The following is a 22,771-nucleotide window of genomic DNA, read 5'->3' as shown; positions in this document are numbered from 1 at the left end:
AAATAGTAAAAATGGTAAAAATAATTTTTCAAAAAAGCTAAAAATATTTAAAAAATAGGTAAAATAATAATAATAAAAAAATGGAAATATTAAAATACACTGAAAAGCATCGTCGAAAATAATTAAATAAAATTTTTAATTAGCGATTAATTTTTTTTTTTAAGACGTAGGACAACACAATTTTTCAATATAAAAAGTGTCGAGCAATTAATAAAAAACGAAAGAAAAAAAAACGAACACAACGTAAAAAAAGAATATATATATATATATACAGTTAAAGAAAAAAAGAAGAAGCATTAAAATATACAAAAATTGCAACATAAACAATATTAAAAAAAAATTTACAATGGAAAAGTGTTAAAAAAAATAAGATTAAAAAAAATTTCTTTTTATCGTAAGTGAAAATTCACAAAAAAAAAAATTTTTTTGCAATTAAACACATAAATTAATATAGTATTTTTTTTTTTATAGAGCGACGGACAATTAAACAATACACAACAAGACCCCCTTCTCCAGGGGCTAGCAATAGCGGGAATTATTTTTTTTTATATAAATAAATAAATAAATTAAAATTTTTTTTTAAAAATTATTCATTAATAGAGAAATATCAGTTTGAAAAATTTTTTTTCCAAATTTTTTTATGTATATTAGAGAATAGTACAAAAAAAAAATGGACGAGACAAATTATTTCAACTGAGAGAGAAATTTTTTCAAATTTTTGAAAAATTATTAATTTACAAACAATAATAATATTATTAATAATAATAAAAATAAAACCATTCTCAATAATAAATAATAATTATACAAATTTATTTTTTATATTTTTAGTTAGTTTTCATTTTTAAATGAAAATAAAGTAAAAATCATTTTTTTATATAATTTGTAATAAAAAAAAAAAAAAAAAAAAAAAAAAAAAAAAAAAAAAAAAAAAAAAAACAATAGAATTTATAGAAAAAAATGTAACTTTCTTTTTTAAATAAAAAATCAAAAAATTTTTCTCTAAAAATGATGAGTTAATCGCGCGAAGCAGTTAGAAAAGTTAGTATTATTCTGAAAAAAAAGAAAAGCCAAACCGACAATTTTGTATAAAAAGTAGATTTTTTTTTTCGTTTCCAAGATAATGAGACAATTATCTGTTTTTAAGTGAAAATAAAAATAAAATTTTATAATTAATTTTTTTTTTACTTTAAATACAAAAAAAAAATAAAAGTTTCCATACAACTACAAAAGAATCAAAAAAACAAATTATTAAAAAATTTCCAGTTCCCTCTCATAAATAAAAAAAATAATAATTATGTAAATAAATAAAAAAAATAAATAATAAATAAAAATAAAAAAAATAATAATAAATTATAATAATAATTATAATAAAATAAATAATAATAAAAATTATTTATTTATTTATAAACGGGGCAAGCCCTTTTGTATAAATGATAATAATCATAATAATTATTATCAGATTAATTATAAATAAATAAATTTTTATAATTAAAAAATGTAATGGAAATTTTAAGAGAGTTTGTAAATTTTTTTTTCCAGATGTCTCATTATCTTACAATTAGATTAATAAAGACCTTTTTCAAGTGGACCTTTTTTTAAATGTTTTTTTTTTTTTTTTGAGAAAAAAAGGTCGTATCTTGAGGGGTGTGTTTTTTTCGTCATTTTTTGGGACTTACCGCTCCGGGATAGGAGACGGGGGTGGAAGCGTGAAGGGCAAGGGGCCCCACAAGGGCGGGGGGCATCTTGTTGTGTATCGCACTGCCAGTCGATACTATCTGTGCACTCGACATGTTTGACATAGTCTGCAACGCCTTCTCCTTTGCACTATGATCCTAATAAAGTTTTACCAAATTACCCTCTATTTTTCATTTTTTTTTTTTTTTTTTTAATTAAAAAAACATTCGAAAAGAATAAAATTTGTTCATTTATTAAATTTACTAATATTATTTATTTATTAATATTGAAAAAAGACTATATTTACAAATAAAAAAAAAATCACCCCCAGGAAGAATTGAACCCTAGACACAAAATCCGTACAGTTCATACACTTTACCGCTGAGCCAATAGCTAAGTCGAAAAAAAATGTTCCGTATAAGCAAAAATTATCATTTTCGTAACAAAATAACAAAAATAATTATAAAAAAATCGGCCATGTTTAAAAAAAAGAATAATTATTATTAATTAAAAAAAAATTAATTTACCAAATTCTGTGAAATTGGAAAATAATTTCAAATAATTCACAAATGGGAAAATAGAAAAATTTTCCACAAGCAATAATTCTCAATCGATATATTAGAGATATATACACGAAAGAGTAGATATCTATATATATATATAGAATATAGAGAAAACGAAAAATCAAGAAATCCACGATATATCCCTCCCTCCCTAACCCATGGAGGATTAAGTCGACTCTAACCTAAAGCCTTGAGATTTAATGGACATTTTCTCTTTCCCGCAAGGAAGAGTTAAATCAAATTTTAAATCACTCGGAATCTCTTTCGACAAGCTTAATAAATCTCCTTTGAGAGAAATGAAAAGAGAGAAAGAAGGGGGGCGGAGAGGGAAGGGAGGGTGGGCAAAAAAAAAATTAAGCTTTTTTCTCGAAAGAAAACCAAAATGTGAAACAAGCTTATAGATTCAAAATTCTTTTTTTAAATGAATTAAAAAGGCAATTTTTTTGCCAATAAAAATTAATAAATAAATTATTGAAACTGTTTTCTTATTAATAAAAAAAATAATTAAAAATAAATTAAAATAATTAAAAATAAATAAAAAAAATTTTAAATAAATAAAATTACCTAATTAAAAATAATTTTAAATAAATAAAAATAAATAAAAATAAATAAAAATAAATAAATATAAATAAAAATCCATTTTTTTGTAAATGCAACAAAGTTAAATTATTTAAAATGTACCTAGAAATAAAAAAAAAAAATTTCGCCTACGAGAAGAATTGAAACCCGGTCGCAAAATTTGGACAGTTCGTACCCTTTACCACTGAGCTAATGGCTAGAAAGAAAATTTTGTCCAACTAAAGAGGTAAAAACGTGATATAAGCTCACATTTAATAGAAAAAAGTTAATTATTTTCAATTTTTAGGGTTCCTCTCACGCAATGAACCAAAACAGAATCATTATGGATTCACTTGTCCGTCCACAAAATCCTATCCCCCCTGGGTAGCATTTTTGGTGTTAAAATTTGTCTTCCTCTACTTGTATCCGGGTGTCAATTTTTTTCTACACTTTTAGGTGTATTTTGCGCAAGAATTTACAATAAAATAGTCTGTCTAAGAAAAATTTAATTATTTTGAGAAATTTTAGGGTGTAACTCGAACTTTACCAATTTTTCTAAATAGAAATTAATAAAATTAATAAAAAAATTCTTAATTTTTATCTTATCGGGTTATTTTTATCAATTTTTTTTTTTTTTTTTGGTCTGTTCATCGTGTCAGCAATGTTCGAGCGATTTTTGTAAATGACTTTTTATTTGATAAAATAGAGATGAGCGAGTTCTTCGAGTGCATTCGTTCGAACTGTTTGATTTACGAGTGGTGTTACGTTTTTGAAATAGGATTGCGATATCAAGCTTCGTGCGATGGAGGGAGTAGAAAAAGAAAATAAAATTTGGATAAATGTTTTTATAAAAAAAAGGAATAAAAAAAAATTCGCCTGACGAAAGATAAATAGAAATTTGAAGCCGGATATCGATATTCAACTTTATTGACGTGAGATAATTTTAAACGAAGAGAGAGAGAGAGAGAGAGAAAAAAAAAAGAAAAATTGAAACGAAAAATGATTCGATCATTAAAATAAATTTTCTACTTTGGAAAAATTTTAATTTTTCAATTTTAATTTTTCAATTTTAATTTTTCAATTTTAATTCGCCTATTTTAATTTTATTATTTTAATTTTCCCATCAGTTGAATTCCAACTTTGAGGTTAGACCACAACTTTTGGAAGAATTTCCGATTATATAATAGAGGTACGAAAATTTCTTCTTTCAAAAAAATTTTAACATAAAAATTTTATTTTTTTAAAAAAAAAATAGAAAATTATGAAAAAATTTTTTTGGACTAATAAGAAGAACGAATATTGAAATAAAAATCAGCTTTTTAAAAAAAGAAAAAGCTCAGAAATACATAATAATTGAGAATTGAGAATTAATGATGGAATTGAAATGCAAATGAGAAAGAAAAAAAAATTTTCTTTTCTAAAGGGAAAAAAAAATTCGTCAGATAATGAATAACGATTTAGAAACGAATAGAAAGAGAAAGAGAGAAAGAGAGAAAGAGAGAGGCGTCCATAATTCATATACATCGACTCGAATTATATCCATACAGGAGATCTTTCTATACATTTTTTTTTATTTCTGGTTCTGGAAGCACTTTTTCTTTCATACATATATACAGTTCTACAATTTCATATCTTTTTTTTTCATTTTTTTTTTTTTTTTGGTTGTATATTTCTGTACGATATATATCTCGAGGGGATCGAGACACTTTTTCCGCGAGAGAGCGCGGTGTCTAAATCGACTGTCAACGACAGAAAAATGGCCCGAGAATCGATGGTCTCAATGACGTTGCACGTTTGCTTATTGCAAATTTCTCTATTTTTTATTTTTTTCATCAGACACAAAAGACAAATCAATATTTGAATTGAGGGAAATTTTTTTTATAACGATTATAAAAATATAACCTTAAAAATGGTAACGACCTTTTTTGAGGTTATTTTTTTTTCGCGCCATAATGTGTTTAACGGTTTTTTACGTAAATAATAATAAAATTCTCGTCAACTACCGCACTCTGCTTTAGTAAAAATTTAGTAACTATTGTTAAAATTAAGTTACTACTAAGTTACTAAATTTTCACTAGAGCAGGGTGCGGTAGTTGACGAGAATTATGACAAATGGGGATAATGGAAAGCAATATATTTACGTAAAAAACCGTTAATCATCTCGACAGTGCTACCAACATTACATTTTTTGAAAAATATCAAGTGGTGCATTTTGTACTTTGGGAAATGTTTCTGATTTGTTGGTAATTTCTAGGAATATTGTCCACTAGGTGCGTGAAAATGATCCAAAATAACAGTGCTACCAATCTTGTGTTTTTATACACACGGAAAAAAAGAAAAAGTAACTTTTACTACTTTAAAAGTAAAATTGGACCTGTCCGAAGTTTCTGCGCATCTCTGGCAACTTTTACTCCAAAAATAGTAAAATTTACTTCAGAAATAGTAAAAATTACTACGGAAACAGTAAAATTTACTACAGAAATAGTCAATTTTACTATTTTTCGAGTAAAAGTTGCCAGAGATGCGCAGAAACTTCGGACAGGTCCAATTTTACTTTTAAAGTAGTAAAAGTTACTTTATTCGTTTTTCCATTTTTCTCCGTGCACTTTATTTTTTTGGTATAAATTTAAATTTAGGAATATTACACCCAATTGCACAAATTCTGCGTACTTCCGGTTTGACGGAATTTTGAAAACTCGTGACACTTCTATAATAATTTTATTAGTTCGTGGCAGAAGTATAAAGACAACGCCACGAAATAATAAAATTATTATAGAAACGTCACGACTTTTCAAAAATCCGTTAAACCGGAAGTACAGAATTTATGTAATATTCTTAAATGAAAATTTATACACAAAAAAAAAACTAAAACCATAAAGTATATAAAAACAAAAGATTGGTAGCACTGTTATTTTGGATCATTTTCACGCTCCTAGTGGACAATATTACTAGAGATTATTACAAACCAATCAGAAACGTTCCCCAAAGTACAAAAAGCACCTATCCATCCCTGTCGTCATTAGATTTCAATCAAATAAATTCCGACACATTATAATATTGTTAAATATAAATTTAGTGAAAAATATCAAATCTAATTAAAAATTTAGAAAAAAAAACTCTTTTAAAATTCAAAATGATTTTAATCATCTTTTTCAAGCTTTTGAAAAATTAATCACATTTCAAAATATACAGCTCGTTATCTTAATTAAATATTAATTGAAAATGAACTAAACTTAGAAAATTAACAGATAATTTGTCAAAGTGGAAAAAAGAAGAGACATTTTTTGTATTAAAAAAAAAGCACACGATAAAAAAAACAAAGGTAATATAAACTTCATTTCACTAGAATTTCCGTTCATCTGTTATATTGAAAATTTATCAAGACTTGATTGGTCAAACGTTTCGATTCACAAAACATCAAATTCACGACAAGAGAGCAGAGGAGAGAGTGAGAGAGAAAGAGGGTTGGGGGCAAAAAAAAAAAAAAAAAAACTCGATTACAAATAGCGCTGAGTGGAAAAATTCCCGCATGGTTGGTATATACACAGTGTTTTTCAAATCGACATATATAGGAAATATATATCTCTATTTTCCTCCTTCTCTTCTCTTTTTTTATTTTGCATCCATCGTGTTTACGCGTCGTGCGCAAAATCAATTCGGTTAATTGAGAGAGCACTCGCGGACTCTCATTTTTCCGGTTTCTGGATGAAGCTAGCGAACACATATATATATATATATATATATGTATATAGAAAAAAATAGGAAAAAAAAATCGTGAATAAAAAAAAAAGAGAGCGGAATCTCGGATATGCCGAAAATGGTATCGATGTATTTAATGACATTCCAAAAGCGAAATACCACGGAATAAAGCTTTCGATGCAATCTGCACACGATATAAATGTAACTCCCTTTCCTCTCTCACTCTCCTTCGTTCACATTCGTCAGAATGTTCATAAAGTTGGTTTTTAAATGAAAAAAAAGAATAAAAAGTTTTTTTTTTTTTAATTTCAAAAATACCAGAGAATAATTATTATAAATATCATTATATGTATATATAATTATTAAAATCAAGTTATTAAATTTTTTTTTCTGTGCAAATTTTGAATAATTTTGTTTTAAAAATTTTAAATAAATGAAAATTGCAATTTAAATCAAAATTAACAGTTTTTATGCATAGGTAACGAGTTAGGTAACAGGCTAAAAAACATGTTTTTAGGTTATGTTACCTAAATCGTTTCCAATTTTTTTTTTGGTGATATAACCTAACAATTTATGTTACCTAATTTAGGTAACATAAGCTAAAAAACATGTTTTTAGGTTATGTTACCTAAATCGTTTCCAATTTTTTTTTTTGGTGACATAACCTAAAAAAATGTTTAGGTTCTGTTACCAAAATCGTTTCCTAATTTTTTTAAAATTATAGTACTTATAAACATCATTTTTAGGTTATGTTACCGAAATCGTTTTCTATTTAAAGTAACATAACCTAAAAACACTATTTTTAGGTTACAAAGTTAGGCGGCCTACATGCCGAGGCATGACTTTAGGTATATGCCTGACGTCAGGAGTACCAACGCAACTGCAAAACGTCGTCTGCTTTTGTTGTGTTTGGAGCAGACGACGGTTTGCAGTTGCGTTGGTACCCCTGACGTTAGGCCTGTAAATTTCTAAAACGAAATTCAACTCTAACCTCAAAATTAAGAAATTCAAAATGTCGAATAAGTTTTGAATTTCTGCGTATTCTTTTATGAAATTTGTTACATTGGATTATTTAGGAGCTTTGAATTTGAATCTAACATCAAAATTTGAAAATTCAAAATGACGGCTAGAAAATGAAGGCAAAGTTTTTAATAAGCGCGCCAATTTTCATAAAACTCGATAAATACATGAAATAAAAAAGATTTACTTGTAACAGCAAATGATTTTACTAGAATAGCGAAAGTTTGAATTGAAACAAATAAAACTTTCGCTATTCTAGTGAAACCATTTGCTGTTACAAGTATTTTTTTCCCCATATATCGAGTTTTATGAAAATTGTCGCGAATTCAAAACTTTGCCTCCATTTTGTATCCGCCATTTTGAATTTTTTGAGGTTAGATTAAAAATCAAAGTAATTTTTTTTTTCCTTTTAAATTATAAATAATGGGATAAACGTTTATGTTCGATTTGCTTAAAAAAAAGAGGCCACTATTTCAACGATTATAATAATAACAATAATAATAATAATAATTGGATCGAAGCTTTGGCCTCGCATGTGCCGGAAGCGGAAACCAGAAAATTACGTCACACCAGCCGAATGCGACCCGGTGCTGTAAATAATGTCGACGGCATGCGGTTCTGCAGCGGTTGTAAGAGAAAGAGAAAGAGGGGGTTGAAGGTGGGGAGGGGAGGGGGGGGGTTGAATTTCAGGGCAAAACGCACTAAAATACAAAAGCCCTCTACATCGTGCGTATACAGAAGCAAATATATATACGCGTGTCTACATAACCAGAGGCGCCTGGCTTTTCTCCCCCCCCTCCCTCTCGAAACGAACCCCATCATCCTTTATGCCCCCCCCAACTCTGAATTTCTCTCTCTCTCTCTCTCTCTCTCTCTCTCTCTCGAAATGCTGCTTTGCAAACCAACCCCTCGAATGCTGACCAAACGCGGCGCTAACGTAAACGCACACACCACTGCCCCCCCCCCCTCTCTCTCTCTCGACTCAACGGAACCGTGCTTTGATTTATTAACCCAGCCCAATTGTTCGCGATTCGCTGTAATAATAATTCAGCTGTTGATTAAACGGGTGGAGAGTTCATTTTTACGGCTGATTTATCCCGTGAATGTGTAATGGCACGCGAACGATTCATCCTCTTTTTTTTTTTTTAATTCTTTTTATTTTCTCTCTCCCTCTCTCTCTCTCTCTTTATCTCTATCTATCTCTTTTCAAAGTGATATTGATTAACCCAGTGCAATATTAGTTTCACTCCTATTTGAATTTGGTTAATAAAGCTCTAAATAGCGGAAATTGCTGAAAGGCTATTCTTTTTGTTTCTTTGTGTGTTTTACGATTTTTTTCCGACTCCCATATATTCGAAATTTTGATATTATAAATAACTTCACTTATATGGTAAATTTAATTACTATTAATTAGGTAATTATGTAGGTATTAATTAGAATTTTTATTTGAAAGAATTTTAATAGAAATAATTTTATTTTTTTTTAAGAATTTTCATTTGACGGAATCACTTTTTTTTAAACGAATTTTTGCAGAACGAAATTTTTAAGCTACCGAATTTTTACCAGCATTTTCATTTTACAATCAATTTTCATTACATGACTTTTTATTAAAAACAATTTTAAATTTTAACAAAAATTTTATCAATGAAAAAAAATTTTGAACAAGAATTATTTTTTTCTTCTTTTTTTTTGAAACCAAAAAAAAAGTGCTTTTGTTAAACGTATTTTTTTTTAATATTTAATTATTAATTTTAATTTAACAGAATTCTCATTGAATTGTAATTTTTATGTAATTCGAATTATTAAATGCCATAAATAATAATTCACCGAATTTCAAATTTGTCCCAATTTTTTAATTGATAGAATTTTTATAGACGCCGAATTTTTATTTGTCCGAAATCTCATTCAATTGAATTTTTTAATTTAATAAAAATTCCAATTCATCGAATTTCAAATTTGTCCGAATTTTTATTTGTCCGAAATCTCATTCAATTGAATTTTTTAATTTGATAAAAATTTCAATTCATCGAATTTCAAATTTGTCGGAATTTTTAATTAATAGAATTTTTGCAATGCCGAATTTTCATTTGTCCAAAATTTTAAAATGATAAAATTTTTGTGACGACGAATTTTCATTTCTCCGAAATTTTAATTAATAGAATTTTTACAGACGTCAAATTTTCATTTGTCCGAAATTACAAATTGACCGAACAAAAAAAAAAAAAAAAATCAAAAAGAAAGATTTCGGCGCAATTTTTGAAAATTGACCAATTAAAAATTATCGAGAAAAATCGTGTGATTGGTCAATATTAAAAAAATTGCGCCCAAATCTTTCTGTCGATTGTTTTTGTTCGGTCAATTTGTAATTTCGGATAAATGAAAATTCGGCGTCTATAAAAATTCTATCAATTAAAAAATTGGGACAAATTTGTAAATTTGGTGAATTATTATTTATGTCATTTAAAAATTCGAATTACATAAAAATTACGATTCAATGAGAATTCGCTGTTAAATTAAAATTAATAATTAAATATTTTAAAAAAAAAGTTTAACAAAAGCACTTTTTTTTGGTTTCAAAAAAAAGAAGAAAAAAATAATTCTTGTTCAAAATTTTTTTTCATTGATAAAATTTTTGTTAAAATTTTTGCCATCGATAAAATTTTTTTCTCTGACAAAATTGTATTCTATTTTTTTTTCTTTTTTTTGAAAAATACCTTTTTTTCGTTAAAATAAAATCATTAATTATATAGAAAATTCTTTTTGTTACGTTGAAAAAATTTCTTTGAACAAAATTCTTTTTTTTCTTTTTTTAAATAAAATTTTACGGATTTTTCTATTCAAAAGCTTTTGCCTAATTAACAAAATAAAAAAAAAAAATTCCTGTTTTTGTTTCTGGTGAATAAACATTTTTCCAAATTAACGAAAAAAAAATTTTTTTTTTTCCCCCGAAATAAAAGGAGAAAAAAAATCATATTTTTAAACAGTGAAAATTCGTATAAAGAGGAACTTTTTTTTTACAATATTTAGAAGAAAAAAAAAATGGTAACATAATAATAATAATAATAAAAATAATAATAATATGGGGAAATCGCTTACCACTTTGAGTTTAGCCTGGATTTCTCGAAGTTTTCTCCTAGCAAGGACCTGTATGTGAGACGAGACTTGCTTTCGCGTTCTCGTCTTACCGGTCCTTAGTTTGATGTAACGTGCGATCAACTCGTTGCGACCTGTAAAACGAGAGGGTATCAATCGTTGAGTACAACACACACACACATTCATAATATATATTTTATAAAGCCAGAGATAAATTATCGATAATTATTGTATTTTTCACTTTTTTTTTCTCTTTTATATGCGAGGCGGAAATATTTCATAATAATAATAATTATTATATAATACCTATTGTGAAAAAAAAATAATTTTTAAATTTTCTATAAAAATTAAATTATTCAGGGGAAAAAAAATATTTACCTGAAACAACGAAAGGTTTCACTAGAATAGCGAAAGAATTTAACTGAAACAAGTAAAACTTTTACTACTATAGTGAAACCTTTCGCTGTTCCAGGTAAATCATTTTTTCAAACACAGAAAATTATAAGGCATTATTAAAATAAGCTGCAACACTTATTATTTAAATCCAATTTTGCTTATTTTAATACCAAAATTGATTAAAATAAGCAAAATTGGATTAAAATAATAAGCGTTGCAGCTTATTTTCATGCCTTTTAATTTTCTGTAAAATTAAATTAAAAATAAATATTTTTTTATATTTTAATTTTATTAATTAAAATTCGGTAATTAATAAAATTTATTGAAATTAAATTACTAATTGGAATTAAAAAGCAATTAAAATTTAAATTAATAATTAATTTGAAATTAAAATAAAAAAAAATTAAATTATAAGTTTTTTTTTTTTTAATTATACAAAAGTTTTGTAATTTTTTGAAAAATGTATTTTCTTTTTTTGTTTCTTAAAGTAAATTTTTTTTTCTTCAAATTTAATCATAAAAGACTCTTGAAAATATTTTATATAAGTAGAAGGGTAATATCCTTGAGTAGATTTCTAAGTGCTGTGTGTAGAATAGTGTGTATATAGCAGCTCAAAGCAAGAGGACGGCTTAATAATAGCGCTAAATTGATATTAATCGACATGCAGAGGGTAATTATATCTGCAGGCAGCCATTTGCTTTCAGTCCACTTGAAACAGACAGTTTGGCTCAAACCATAACACAAAAAAAAAAAAAAAAAAAAAAAAAAAAAAAAAAAAAAAAAAAAAAAACGATCGTAATTTTTCACTATTTTTTTTTATACCAAAAAATTTCGAGGAAAATAAAAAAAAATTCACTTCATTTTTTTCTATTTAATTACTAGTTACATTTTTTTAAAAAAATTATTAAATAATTAATTAAATTAAAAATAAAATAAAAATATAATAGGGTTAAAATAATTTTTTTTTGGCATTATGAATGACACTTTATGTATTGTGAATGAACCTTAATGACAAGTTACAAAAGATCGACAACGATGATTAAATTTAATAATAGGGATAGGAACCGTTATTTTTTCTACTCTACTTTATTATTTTAATATTATTATTATTATTATTATTATTGTTATTATAACTATTATTATTATTATTAATATTATTGTTTTATATTAGTGAATTAATATTAAGTAATTAATTTTAATAATTATTATTGTTGTATTAAATTACAAATTTTTTTTTTTAATACTCTTGTATTGTGAAAAAAATTACTTACACCGGAAAATTAAAAAATTACAAACATTTAACCGAATAATGACCCGTTTTGTGGTACAAGTTTTCAGCGTGCGCTACTAAATTTGCCATTAAAAAAAAAAAAAAAAAGTTTGAATACGCGGTGGCGGCGGCAGCAGCGGTTGAGGGCAAAGCGAATTGGTGCTTAAAGTAACTTCCTGAACGCGTGGCGAAGACCCGATATTATCCCTTATATATATATATATATATATATATATATATATACTTTGCTTTAATCTCTGTTCATTCCTCGGGAAACATGTAACGCTTCCCAAAAATTGCCAACGAAAAAAAAAATGGCAAAATTTCACAATAAAAAGCAAATATTTTAATTCTTATACAATTATAATCACTTTTTGCAAAATCTTTCCTTTTTTTTAAATTTTCAAAAATTTTTTTTCTAATTTAAAAAAAAAGTATTAATATCATCCATGAATTCGAAAGTACTAAAAATAAATACTCTCTCTTTCACCCTTCGCCAATTCTGTCACCGGTGATTTCTTTTTTTTTGACGGTCTCTAGGAGAGAGAAAGAGAGAGAGAGAGATTCCTAATTTTTTTTTTTTTTTTGAAGAGCGCGAGCCGTAGTGAATTATTTATTTCATCGCCGCACAGTGTTTGCATTTTGGCGCGCGCGCACGCGTTTTCTTTTTTTTTTTTTTCTTTTCTCCACGAGAAGGTAGGATTAACAAATGCGCGAATAACGTCATTTCGCCCGGAAACAAGTCGTATAATTAAAATGAAACGGGCTGCTCTCAAGTCCGCTGAAAATTTAATATCCTCGTGAAAAGAGAGAAAGAGAGTGTGAGAGAAAAAGAGAGAGAGAGAAAGGCCTGGTTACCCCTCAGACCTTACAACCATTCTTTCAAGGCGTTTTCCTTCGTCCTGACACTTATAAAGTCCCCCCTTTCCCCTTTGACCCCACCATCACCACCACTAACCACCGTTAACTTCTCTTCATCCCTGACCTCACAACCCCCCCCCCTTTACCCCCTTTCCACCTTTTCAACTTCCAAGTCCATCCAATGATCCTTTTAATGAATTTCAGGACAACGCGAGCCACTGGATCTCTAAAAGTTCATTAAAGCTCTAATTGCAACTCGACTGTCGATTATAGCCAATATAATCGATTACAATTTAACATGGCGTTAAATTTTTATATTAAAACACCAAAAAAGGTAAAATTAATCACTTCAGTTGTGAATTAAGCTTAACGATTGAATTGTGTAAAAACACCTTAACAATTTTAGTTGTGTACTACGATTAAGGTTTTGTATTATGAACTCTGCTTGATGTTTGTGTTATGAGTTAAGCTTTATGTAATAGCTATAAACTACGATTAAGCTTTTGTGTTGTGAACTGCACTTAATAGGTTGTGAACTCTCCTTAATTTTTATGTTATAAACTAAGCTTTATATAAAAGCTATGAACTGCGTTTAAGGTTTTGCGTTGTGAACTGCACTTAATAAGTTGTGAACTAAGCATAATGTTTGTGCTATGAACTATACTTAACGTTGGTACAGTGAACTGCGCTTTAGTATTGTACTATGAACTAGGCTTAATAAATTAAATTCTGAACTAAGCTTTAATGTTTATTTTGTGGACTAAGCTTAATGTTTGTACTGTGAACTAAGCTTAATTGTTGTACTATGTTTTACGTTTAGGATTTCTGCTACAAACTATTCTAAATGATTTAAGCTGTGAACTAAGCTTTAATTTTTCTACTATGTACTAAGCTTAATGCTTGAACTGTGAACTAAGCTTAATTTTTGTTTTGTAAACTGCGCTTAACGTATATACTGTGAACTACGCTTAGGATTTGTTTTTCTTTTGTTGTGAACTGTACCTAAAATTTGTACTATGAACTGTGTTTAACATGTATCCTATAAACGTACTGTGAACTACGTCTAACGCTCAAGTTATGAACTAGACTTAATATTCATAACCAGAGTTATGAAACTTAAATCGTTAAGCCTAGTTCATAGCAGAAATAATAAGCGCAGTTTGCAGTACCAAATATTAAACGTAGTCTACAGCCGAATCGTTAAGCCTAGTTTGTAATTTAGTCATACATAGTTCACAACAATAGAACGTTAAGCTTCTTTCACAACAAAAATGTTAAGCATAGTTCACATTCTGTAAATTAAGCGCAGTACAATCGTTATGCCTAGTTCATAACATAAATACTTTAAGCTTATGCATAAACGTTAAGCATAGTTCACATCCCACTAATTAAACACAGCCCACAATCGAATTATCATACATAGTTTACAGTTAAAATCGTTATTCATAGTTCATAACATAAATACTTTAAGCTTATTTCACAGCATAAACGTTGAGCTTAGTTCACAGTTGAAATATATTTTTAAAAAAATTTTCTTTTTAACAATAAACCAGGCGCGAGAATTCTGTCCTGTATATTTGCCCGATTGTCATATAACCATACGACATACTAACGTTATTTCAATTACGTGACATTTCATGTTGCCTGGGCGTCCATTTTACGATCACGACCATAAACCTTAACGGCTGTGAAATCTAAGCAGCGATAAGCCTCAACGCTCTGGCAAATATCCTTTATTACACACGATCCACACCATCACATCAGCTGGAATCAATTCATTCACACGTATCAATGCAACATCCACTCTCACGCGAGTTTCATCCCCCTTAATTATCCTTTTGGGCTTTTACGAGAAATTCCAATAGACACCATTAAAATTTACGACTAAATTAAACTAGACTCTCTCTCTCTCTCTCTCTCTCTCTTTAATAATTTGAATGGATTCAATCTTCATTTTTTTAAAAGTATTTTTCTTCTTTACTTTAATTTTTGATTTTATTTACTTCTACTAATAGTAAAAATTTTTTTTAAAAAATTTACTTTTTTTTCAAAAAATTCACTAAAAATTTTCTTTTTTCAACGTGAAAACATCAAGAATTAAACGACTTTTTAAAGTTGGAACTTTGTTGGTTGTAAAAAATTAAGTGTCACCAAAGAAGAAGAAGAAAAAAAAAAGAGAGTAAGCTGAAAGTCAGGAGGATTTCCTGGTGACGTCAATGAATTATTTTCCCCTTGTGAAAAAAAGTCTTTTTACAGGAGTTTCGAGACGGTTTACGTTCATCCGTAACGTGACTGGCTTTTTGTTTTTTTTTTTTTTTTTTGAAAAAAATCTTTTTTTTTCACTGATAAAAGTTGTGTAGTTTTGAGACAAGAGAGAGAGGAAAAATATTCGTTATTATGTATAGGATAAAAAAAACTTAATTTTTTTTAAACCAACTTCGCATGACTCACGAGTCACGACATACCGTTGACCCATTCCCCCCTCCCTGTTAATTAGTACTTAAGTTTCACTAATGAGAGACTCTTCCTACTGGCGTGACGAAATGTGAAAGGGTTTTTTAAAAAGCAATTTTTCAGTTTCAACTTGAAAATATTTCACACAAATTATAAAGTACTTGTTTATTACTTGTTTTATCATTTAAGAACCGTTGTTAAGAAATATAATTTTTTTGGTACTATTTAATATTACTTACTTTATATTACTATATATTACTATATTTTACTATATTTTACTATATTTTACTATATTTTACTATATTTTACTATATTTTACTATATTTTACTATATTTTACTATATTCTACTATATTCTATTATATTTTACTATATTTTACTAAATTTTGCTAATTTTTACTAAATTTTACTAAATTTTACTATAATTTACTATATTTTGTTATATATTACTGTAATTTACTAAATTTTACTATATTTTTGTTTAGGATAAAAATAATTTGAAATTAGTACCAAATTTTGCTTTTCCACTATGAACGGTCCTTTAAATTTTTTTTTTAGATTGTGAATGCCACTTAACGTTTTGTATTGTGAACTACATTTAATATTCTTTAATATTAAATGCCTTTGTATTTGGACCTGTGGATGCCACTTTAATTTTCAAGGTTATGTTATAAATATTAATTATAGTTCATAGCATAAGCGTTAGGCGCAGTTCACAGCACAAAACCTTAAGCCCAACTTACAGCACATAACGTTAAGCTTAGTTCACAATTCTAAAATGTAGTTCATAGTGAAAATCTTCAGCGCTATTTATAGCACAAACTTTAAGCATAGTTCACAACTGAAATATAAAATGTAGTTTATAGGAGAAATGTTAAGGGCAATTCACAGCACAAAACGTAAAGCATAGTCCACAACACGAAATTTTCAACGTAGTTAAATTAAAATTAAGCCTATTACACAGAACAAACATTAAGCTTTATTCACAAAAAATTTGGTTCATAGCACAATTATTCAGCGTTGTTCACAACGCAAATATTAAGTGTAGTTCCTATCTTAAACATTAAGGGTAGTTCACAGCACGAAACGTAAAGGAACAAATAAATAAAAAAAAGGTAAGGAAAAAATTTAAAGTACCCTTCACAATGTGATAAATAAAATACAAATTGACATGATTTTACTCGATGCTTTTTAAGTTTTTCTCTTGAAAACAAATATCAAAACAGAAAAATCTTCTTTAATAAAATAAAATGGTGTCAAGAGAATTTTTCTTCAGCTTCAATTCCACTTGTGGGAGGAAGCATGGCTCCTGTGCTTTTGGAAAGGTGGTGGGGGAGGGGGGGATGGTTTGGAGATTGGGGAGGTCTGGGGGAGGAAAATATCCGAGATTCCAAGCGAACCGCGTGATGACTCAATTTTGCAAAGACCGTTAAATGGCTCGCCATGAACCTCCTAGAAAGCATCAGCATCCCTAACAGTATATGTGTACGCGTACCATCTCTGTTTTTGAAAGCCAAACATTCTTCAAGGGGGTTTTTGCTATGCCTATATATATATATATATATATATATATATATATATATATATATATATATTGATACCGACCCTTTCGATATCCAATCAAAGTTCTAACTCTCAGCAAATAAAAAAGAAAAAATATATTTAAATCAAAGAAAATTTATTATATTCACTGAATCAAAAAAAATTCTCTTTTCCAATGAAACACTTTTCTGATTAGGAAAATAGAAAAAATATCGAAGGATTCTTTTAAAGAAGTATATATATTGAAATTTGCATGAGAATAGGTTTGTGCTGAGTATAGATATAGAGAGGTGGTAGGATCGAATATATCTAGAGAGAGAGAGAGAGAGAGAGAGAGGGGGGGGGAGTGAATCAGCGTTTGCGGGATGGACGGTAAATGTGCATGAACGATCGTGAGGATCGGCTGTTGAATACGAGAAGACAGAGCACCACATCGGTGCTGGATACGCGACGGCCGACGGGTAATCAACGTAAATCACTTGCTTGATGCTCAATTTAACAAGAAGGGCTATTATGATCGTGGTCTCGAATAACGAGCATTGAAGGGAGCGGTTCCGCGACTCCTCTTCTCTCTCTCTCTCTCTCTTTCTCTATCTCTCTTACTACAACGATAAATGCGTGTATATGTCGATCTCAAGTCGATTCTCTTCTCTTTCGATAATAAAATTTTCTCATCACTTCATCCTTCGCTTATTACTTCTTCAATTCACTCAAGCGATTTTTGCTCGCTCTTTCTCTCTCTCTTCCTCTCTTTATACATATATACAATATATCGATTCCAAATTTCCAATTCAAGAGATTCGTCATCCGAATCTCATAAATGAAATTCAATTTTCCATCTCAATATTGAATTTTAAATTTAATATTGAAATAGGTATTTTATAAAATGTTTCGCATAAAATTCATATTAATGATTAATATAAAAAATAAATATACACAATATTGAAGGGAAAAAAAAATTTTCAAAAACTTAAATTTATAATTTCTATACTGAAATTGATATTCAAGACCAAAATGGAAGCAGGCAAGTGTGTATTTGACACTTGGAAAGTAAAGTCTCTTCTATATACACATCCTTGGCATAGACTTTGCCACTAAGCATCGCAAGAACTAATCGATTGTTCACAAACAGTTATCGATGCTTCGGGCGCAAAGTGCTTTCAAGCTTGTTTAGCCGATTACAGATTGTCAGAGGTTTCACAAACCAAAAGTCAAATTAAACCTTATTCACATCTTTGAAAAATTCGTTATAAAAATATCTTCTTTAAAAGATTTAAAGATATATTTTTTTAATTCTTTAAAAGCAACTTCAGGTTTTGTGATATATACGTTTTTTTAGGTTAATATTCTGAAGAATACTTTTGCATTTTTTTTGCCATGTGAATGGAGCTTTATTTTATGTAAAGTGCCATTCACAGTCCCTCAAGTATGTTAAATGTCGTTCAGAACAAAAAAGTGTGTTGTGAACGACATTTAACATACCTGAGGGAGTGTGAACGGCACTTTATATATTTGCTCGGCTGTGAACGACACTTTATTTTTTCGACTATGAACGATCCTTTTTTTTTATTACACTGTGAACGGTACTTTAAATATCCAGGAGTGTAAAAGTTACTTTATATATTTGCTCGGCTGTGAACTTTATTTTTCGAGTATGAACGGTCCTTTCTTTTATTACACTGTGAACGGTACTTTAAATATCTGTATGAACTAGACTTTACATATTTTATACTATGTGAACGGTCCTTTCTTTCCTTGTGTTATAAACGAGATTTTAAATATCCAGTACTGTGAACGACACTTTACAATATATAAAGAGTCATTCACAGTATTTATCTGTAAATCGTAAACGAGACGACTTATGAATATTACTTTACAGACCTTAAGGTCTGTTCACAGACAAAAGAAAAGTTACAATTCAAACGAAATTAAAGTAGAAAAAAATAAATAAATTCACAAACGGAAATAATGGTTAGGTGCTTGATATTCAGAACAAGGCGAAAGCTCAGTGACGTAGATTCGTCCTTGTGTCGGTACAAGGATCGCATCCTGACACGGTGACCCCCCCTCAAACCCCTTGAGCGTCTATCTTTTCTTATCGTTCCCAGAGCGCCGTTCCATCCATCTTCCTTTCTTTCCATTTTCTTGGAAGCGTTCTCCACCCCCCCCCTTTCACTTCTCGTCTCTCTCTCTCTCTCTCTCTCTCTATATATATATATATCCGACATCACCAACGCCAAACCACCACACAACGACGACGTCGACGAAGTCCCCGCGCGATTTCTCTTTCCCTCACGACTACAAACTCCCCCGTAACACACCACCCCCTCCCCTCCCCACATTCCCCTTTCGTCCCATGGTAACCCTCTGCCCTCGGCTTTCCTCCTTTACCAAACCCCCCTACCCACCCTTGCCCTTCACTCTCTGTTCACTAATTGCACATTCTTCGCATAGTTTCGCCACCCTCCAGGGTTATAGTCAACTCCCCTACCACCCAACACATATATACACACTACCACCCTCAACATCCAGGCTCCATCGCTACCCTTCGTACAAGTTGTGTCCCCCCCCCCTTCTTGTTTCCCCCGCGTACCTAAACGTCCCGCAAACTCAACTCCGTTCGTTCGTTTCTCTCTCTCTCTCTCTCACTCACTTACTCACTCTCGTTCTACTTTACTTCTTCTCACACCGTGTGCGCACTTTCTATTCATTCCAGGAGCGTACAGTGAATTTTCTCCCAGGGTTGACATTTCTTTTTTTTTTAGCCATGGAATTTTGAGTTTAGAAAATTAGGTCAAGATATAGCGAGAAAAAGAGAGAAAGAAATTATTTTTCTCGGCTTTGGATTATTTGAAGAATTTTCTGAAAGGTTATTTTAGACTTAATCTTTTTTTCCTGATAAAGTAATACGAAAGTACTGTCCATGAATATTGGTGTTTTATAAATTATTTGTATCTACAAATTCAGGAAAGAAAGCCTTTAAAGTAACCAAGTTACCTTTTTTTTGCAAAAAACATTGTGAACGATACTTTACATTTTTGGAGTTGTGAATGCCGCTTTACTTTTTATAAAATATGCCCCTTCTTTTTTATACCTCTTTTATTTTTACGGTTACGGCACTTTACTGCTTAGGACTATGAATGCCGCTTTACATTTTGTATTGTGGATGACACTTTATTTTTTCGCATTATAAATGCCGCTTTACTTGTCGAGTTGCAAATTTATTTATAGTCTTATAAACAAATTAGCATTTACAAGTAGCTGTGAACTACATTTTTTTAAATTGTGAACTACACTTAATGTTTGTGCTGGTGAATTACACTTAACGTTTGCACCACGGACTTTGGTTAAAATTTATGCTATGAACTGCGCTTAATGTTCAAGTTGTGAACTGTGCTTTACGTTTCGTGCTGTGAACTGCCCTTAACATATGTCGTATGAACTACACTTTATATTCAAGTTGTAAACTATGCTTAACGTTTTGTGTTGTAAACTTGCAAGCACTATGAACTACACTTAATTTCTAAGTTATAAACTATGCTTAATGTTTCTACTGTGTTTTACGCTTAACGTTTGTACTATGAATTGTGCTTAATATATCATTGGAAAAAGTAAAGTGCCATTCACAGCACCAAATACTTTTTTTGGTTAATGAATGGCACTTTACTTTTTGGTTAACAGTTGCCACTTATTAATTTCTGCTTTTTTATGAGTCTCATACAAAAACAAAATCTTTATCTGGAACAGCAATATATTTCTCTGAAATAGCTACAACTTTCGCTTTTTTAGAGAAAACATTTCGTTGTTCCAGTGAAATTTATCACTATTTCAGGTAAAAAATTTTTTCCATACGTAATTTTTTTAAGATTCTTAAAAAAAAACTTTCAATAAAATTTCTAATCTATAAAAATAAATATATAAAAATAAATAATTAAAATATTTTTTTAATAAGTTCAAAAATTCCCTTGGCAAATATAAATTTTAATCACATCGTCAAGTGTAAAGAAAAAAAATATTGTCAACGACTCATTTCACATGAAAAACATTTATGTTTGTATGTTTAATTAATTTGTTTGGAAAAAAATTTTCTTTTATCACAACAAAACAGAAACCGAGTTTCACCAACCCCCCCCCCCTCTACCCTCCACCCTCAATTTGAAACCACGTTCGAAAGTAATTTTCAGAAAATCCTTGCAATTTGCAATCGTGCGCGCAAAAAGATCGGGTTTCGTATTTTAAGTGCCACTCGAAACGAAATCCCCCGGCAATTCAGTATCGTTTAAATTGGCCGTCTAATCGTTTAAATTGCACGTCGATTCATTCGAAATTGTTCACACTGAATAAATCCTCAAACGTACGCTCCTAATTTCCAGCAATTAGAGGCTCAACTTCCCTCCTCCACCTCCACCCACCCATCACTCCGGTAATCGCTTCTTTCCCATCCACTTTAGAATATCATCTCAATTTCTCTCAATCTCTCATTTTACCATTATCTTTCATCTATTGTTTACTTGCCTTATAGTATATATATATAACTTGAAACAATTTCTAACTTTACCAATTTGCCATCAAAACTTTTCGAGAATAAATTTATTTCCCCCCCGAACTAAAGTTAGTTAAAGTATCTTCTTTTTTTTGTTTTTTTTTAAACTCAGAATCTAAATATACTTAAGAATGTGGAAAAAAAGGAGTAAATATAATGAAAGAAAAAAATTATTAAAAAGAAAATGATTATATAGTTTTTTTAAAATTTTACAATTTTCAATTGTTGTCTTTTTTTTTGGAAATATTTTCAAATTTCATTTTGTTAAAACAAATAATAGTTTCATTCAAAACTATATATAAAAATACAATAATTAAAAATATTTTTCAATTTCGCGCCGAGAATTCAAATAACTAATTACCATAGAGAGGTACAAACGTTAAGCATAGTTCACAAATTAATTATAGTTAGACGTAATTTATGGTACCAATCTTAAGCGCAGTTCATAGTACAAACGTTAAGCGTATTTTACAATAAACATTAAGCTTAGTACACAGCTTAAATAGTTAAGCGTAGTTCATAGCACCAATTCTAAGCGCAATTCGTAGTACCAACATTAAGCTCGGTTCACAGCTTTAATAGTTTCGTGTAATTTATAGCACCAATCCTAAGCGCAGTTCATAGTACAAGCGTTAAGCGTAGTTCACACTACAAACATTAAGCCTAGTTCACAACCTAAATCATTAAGCATAGTTCATAGAAGAAATCCTACGCTCAGTTCATAGTACAAACGTTAAGCGTAGTTTACACTACAAACATTAAGCCTAGTACACAAGCTAAATCGTTAAGCGTAGTTCATAGCAGAAATCCTACACGCAGTTAACAGTACGATTGTTAACTGTATTCACAGTAAGAATATTAAGCTTAGTTCACAGCAAAAATAGTTAGGCGTAATTTATAACATCAATCCTAAGCGTAGTTCATAGTAAAAACGTTAAGCTTAGATCACACTACAAATATTAAGCTTAGTTCACACTACAAATATTAAGCGTAGTTCACACTACAAATATTAAGCCTAGTTCACAACCTAAATCATTAAGCATAGTTCATAGCATAGTTCATAGCATAGTTCATAGTAAAAACGTTAAGCTTAGTTCAC

General features: G+C 29.2%; 1 protein-coding gene across 5 annotated transcripts in view; it reads right to left on the bottom strand.

The window, feature by feature from the left end:
* The window catches only part of LOC127289250 (protein scalloped), a 186,138-nt gene that overhangs the window by 5,401 nt on the left and 157,966 nt on the right, over window positions 1-22,771 (bottom strand). For all 5 annotated transcript variants that reach the window (XM_051317070.1, XM_051317071.1, XM_051317069.1 and 2 more), the window contains one exon: window positions 10,611-10,741. In XM_051317070.1, the coding sequence (XP_051173027.1) occupies window positions 10,611-10,741 (131 nt within the window). The remainder of the gene's footprint in view (window positions 1-10,610; window positions 10,742-22,771) is intronic.

This window comes from Leptopilina boulardi, unplaced genomic scaffold, assembly GCF_019393585.1.
Source record: "Leptopilina boulardi isolate dan_hultmark-lab unplaced genomic scaffold, ZJU_Lbou_2.1 LbouV2_40, whole genome shotgun sequence".
NCBI classification, from domain to species: Eukaryota; Metazoa; Arthropoda; class Insecta; order Hymenoptera; family Figitidae; genus Leptopilina; species Leptopilina boulardi.
Note: the sequence above shows the minus strand (reverse complement) of the source record. Positions and strands in the feature narration are given on the sequence as shown.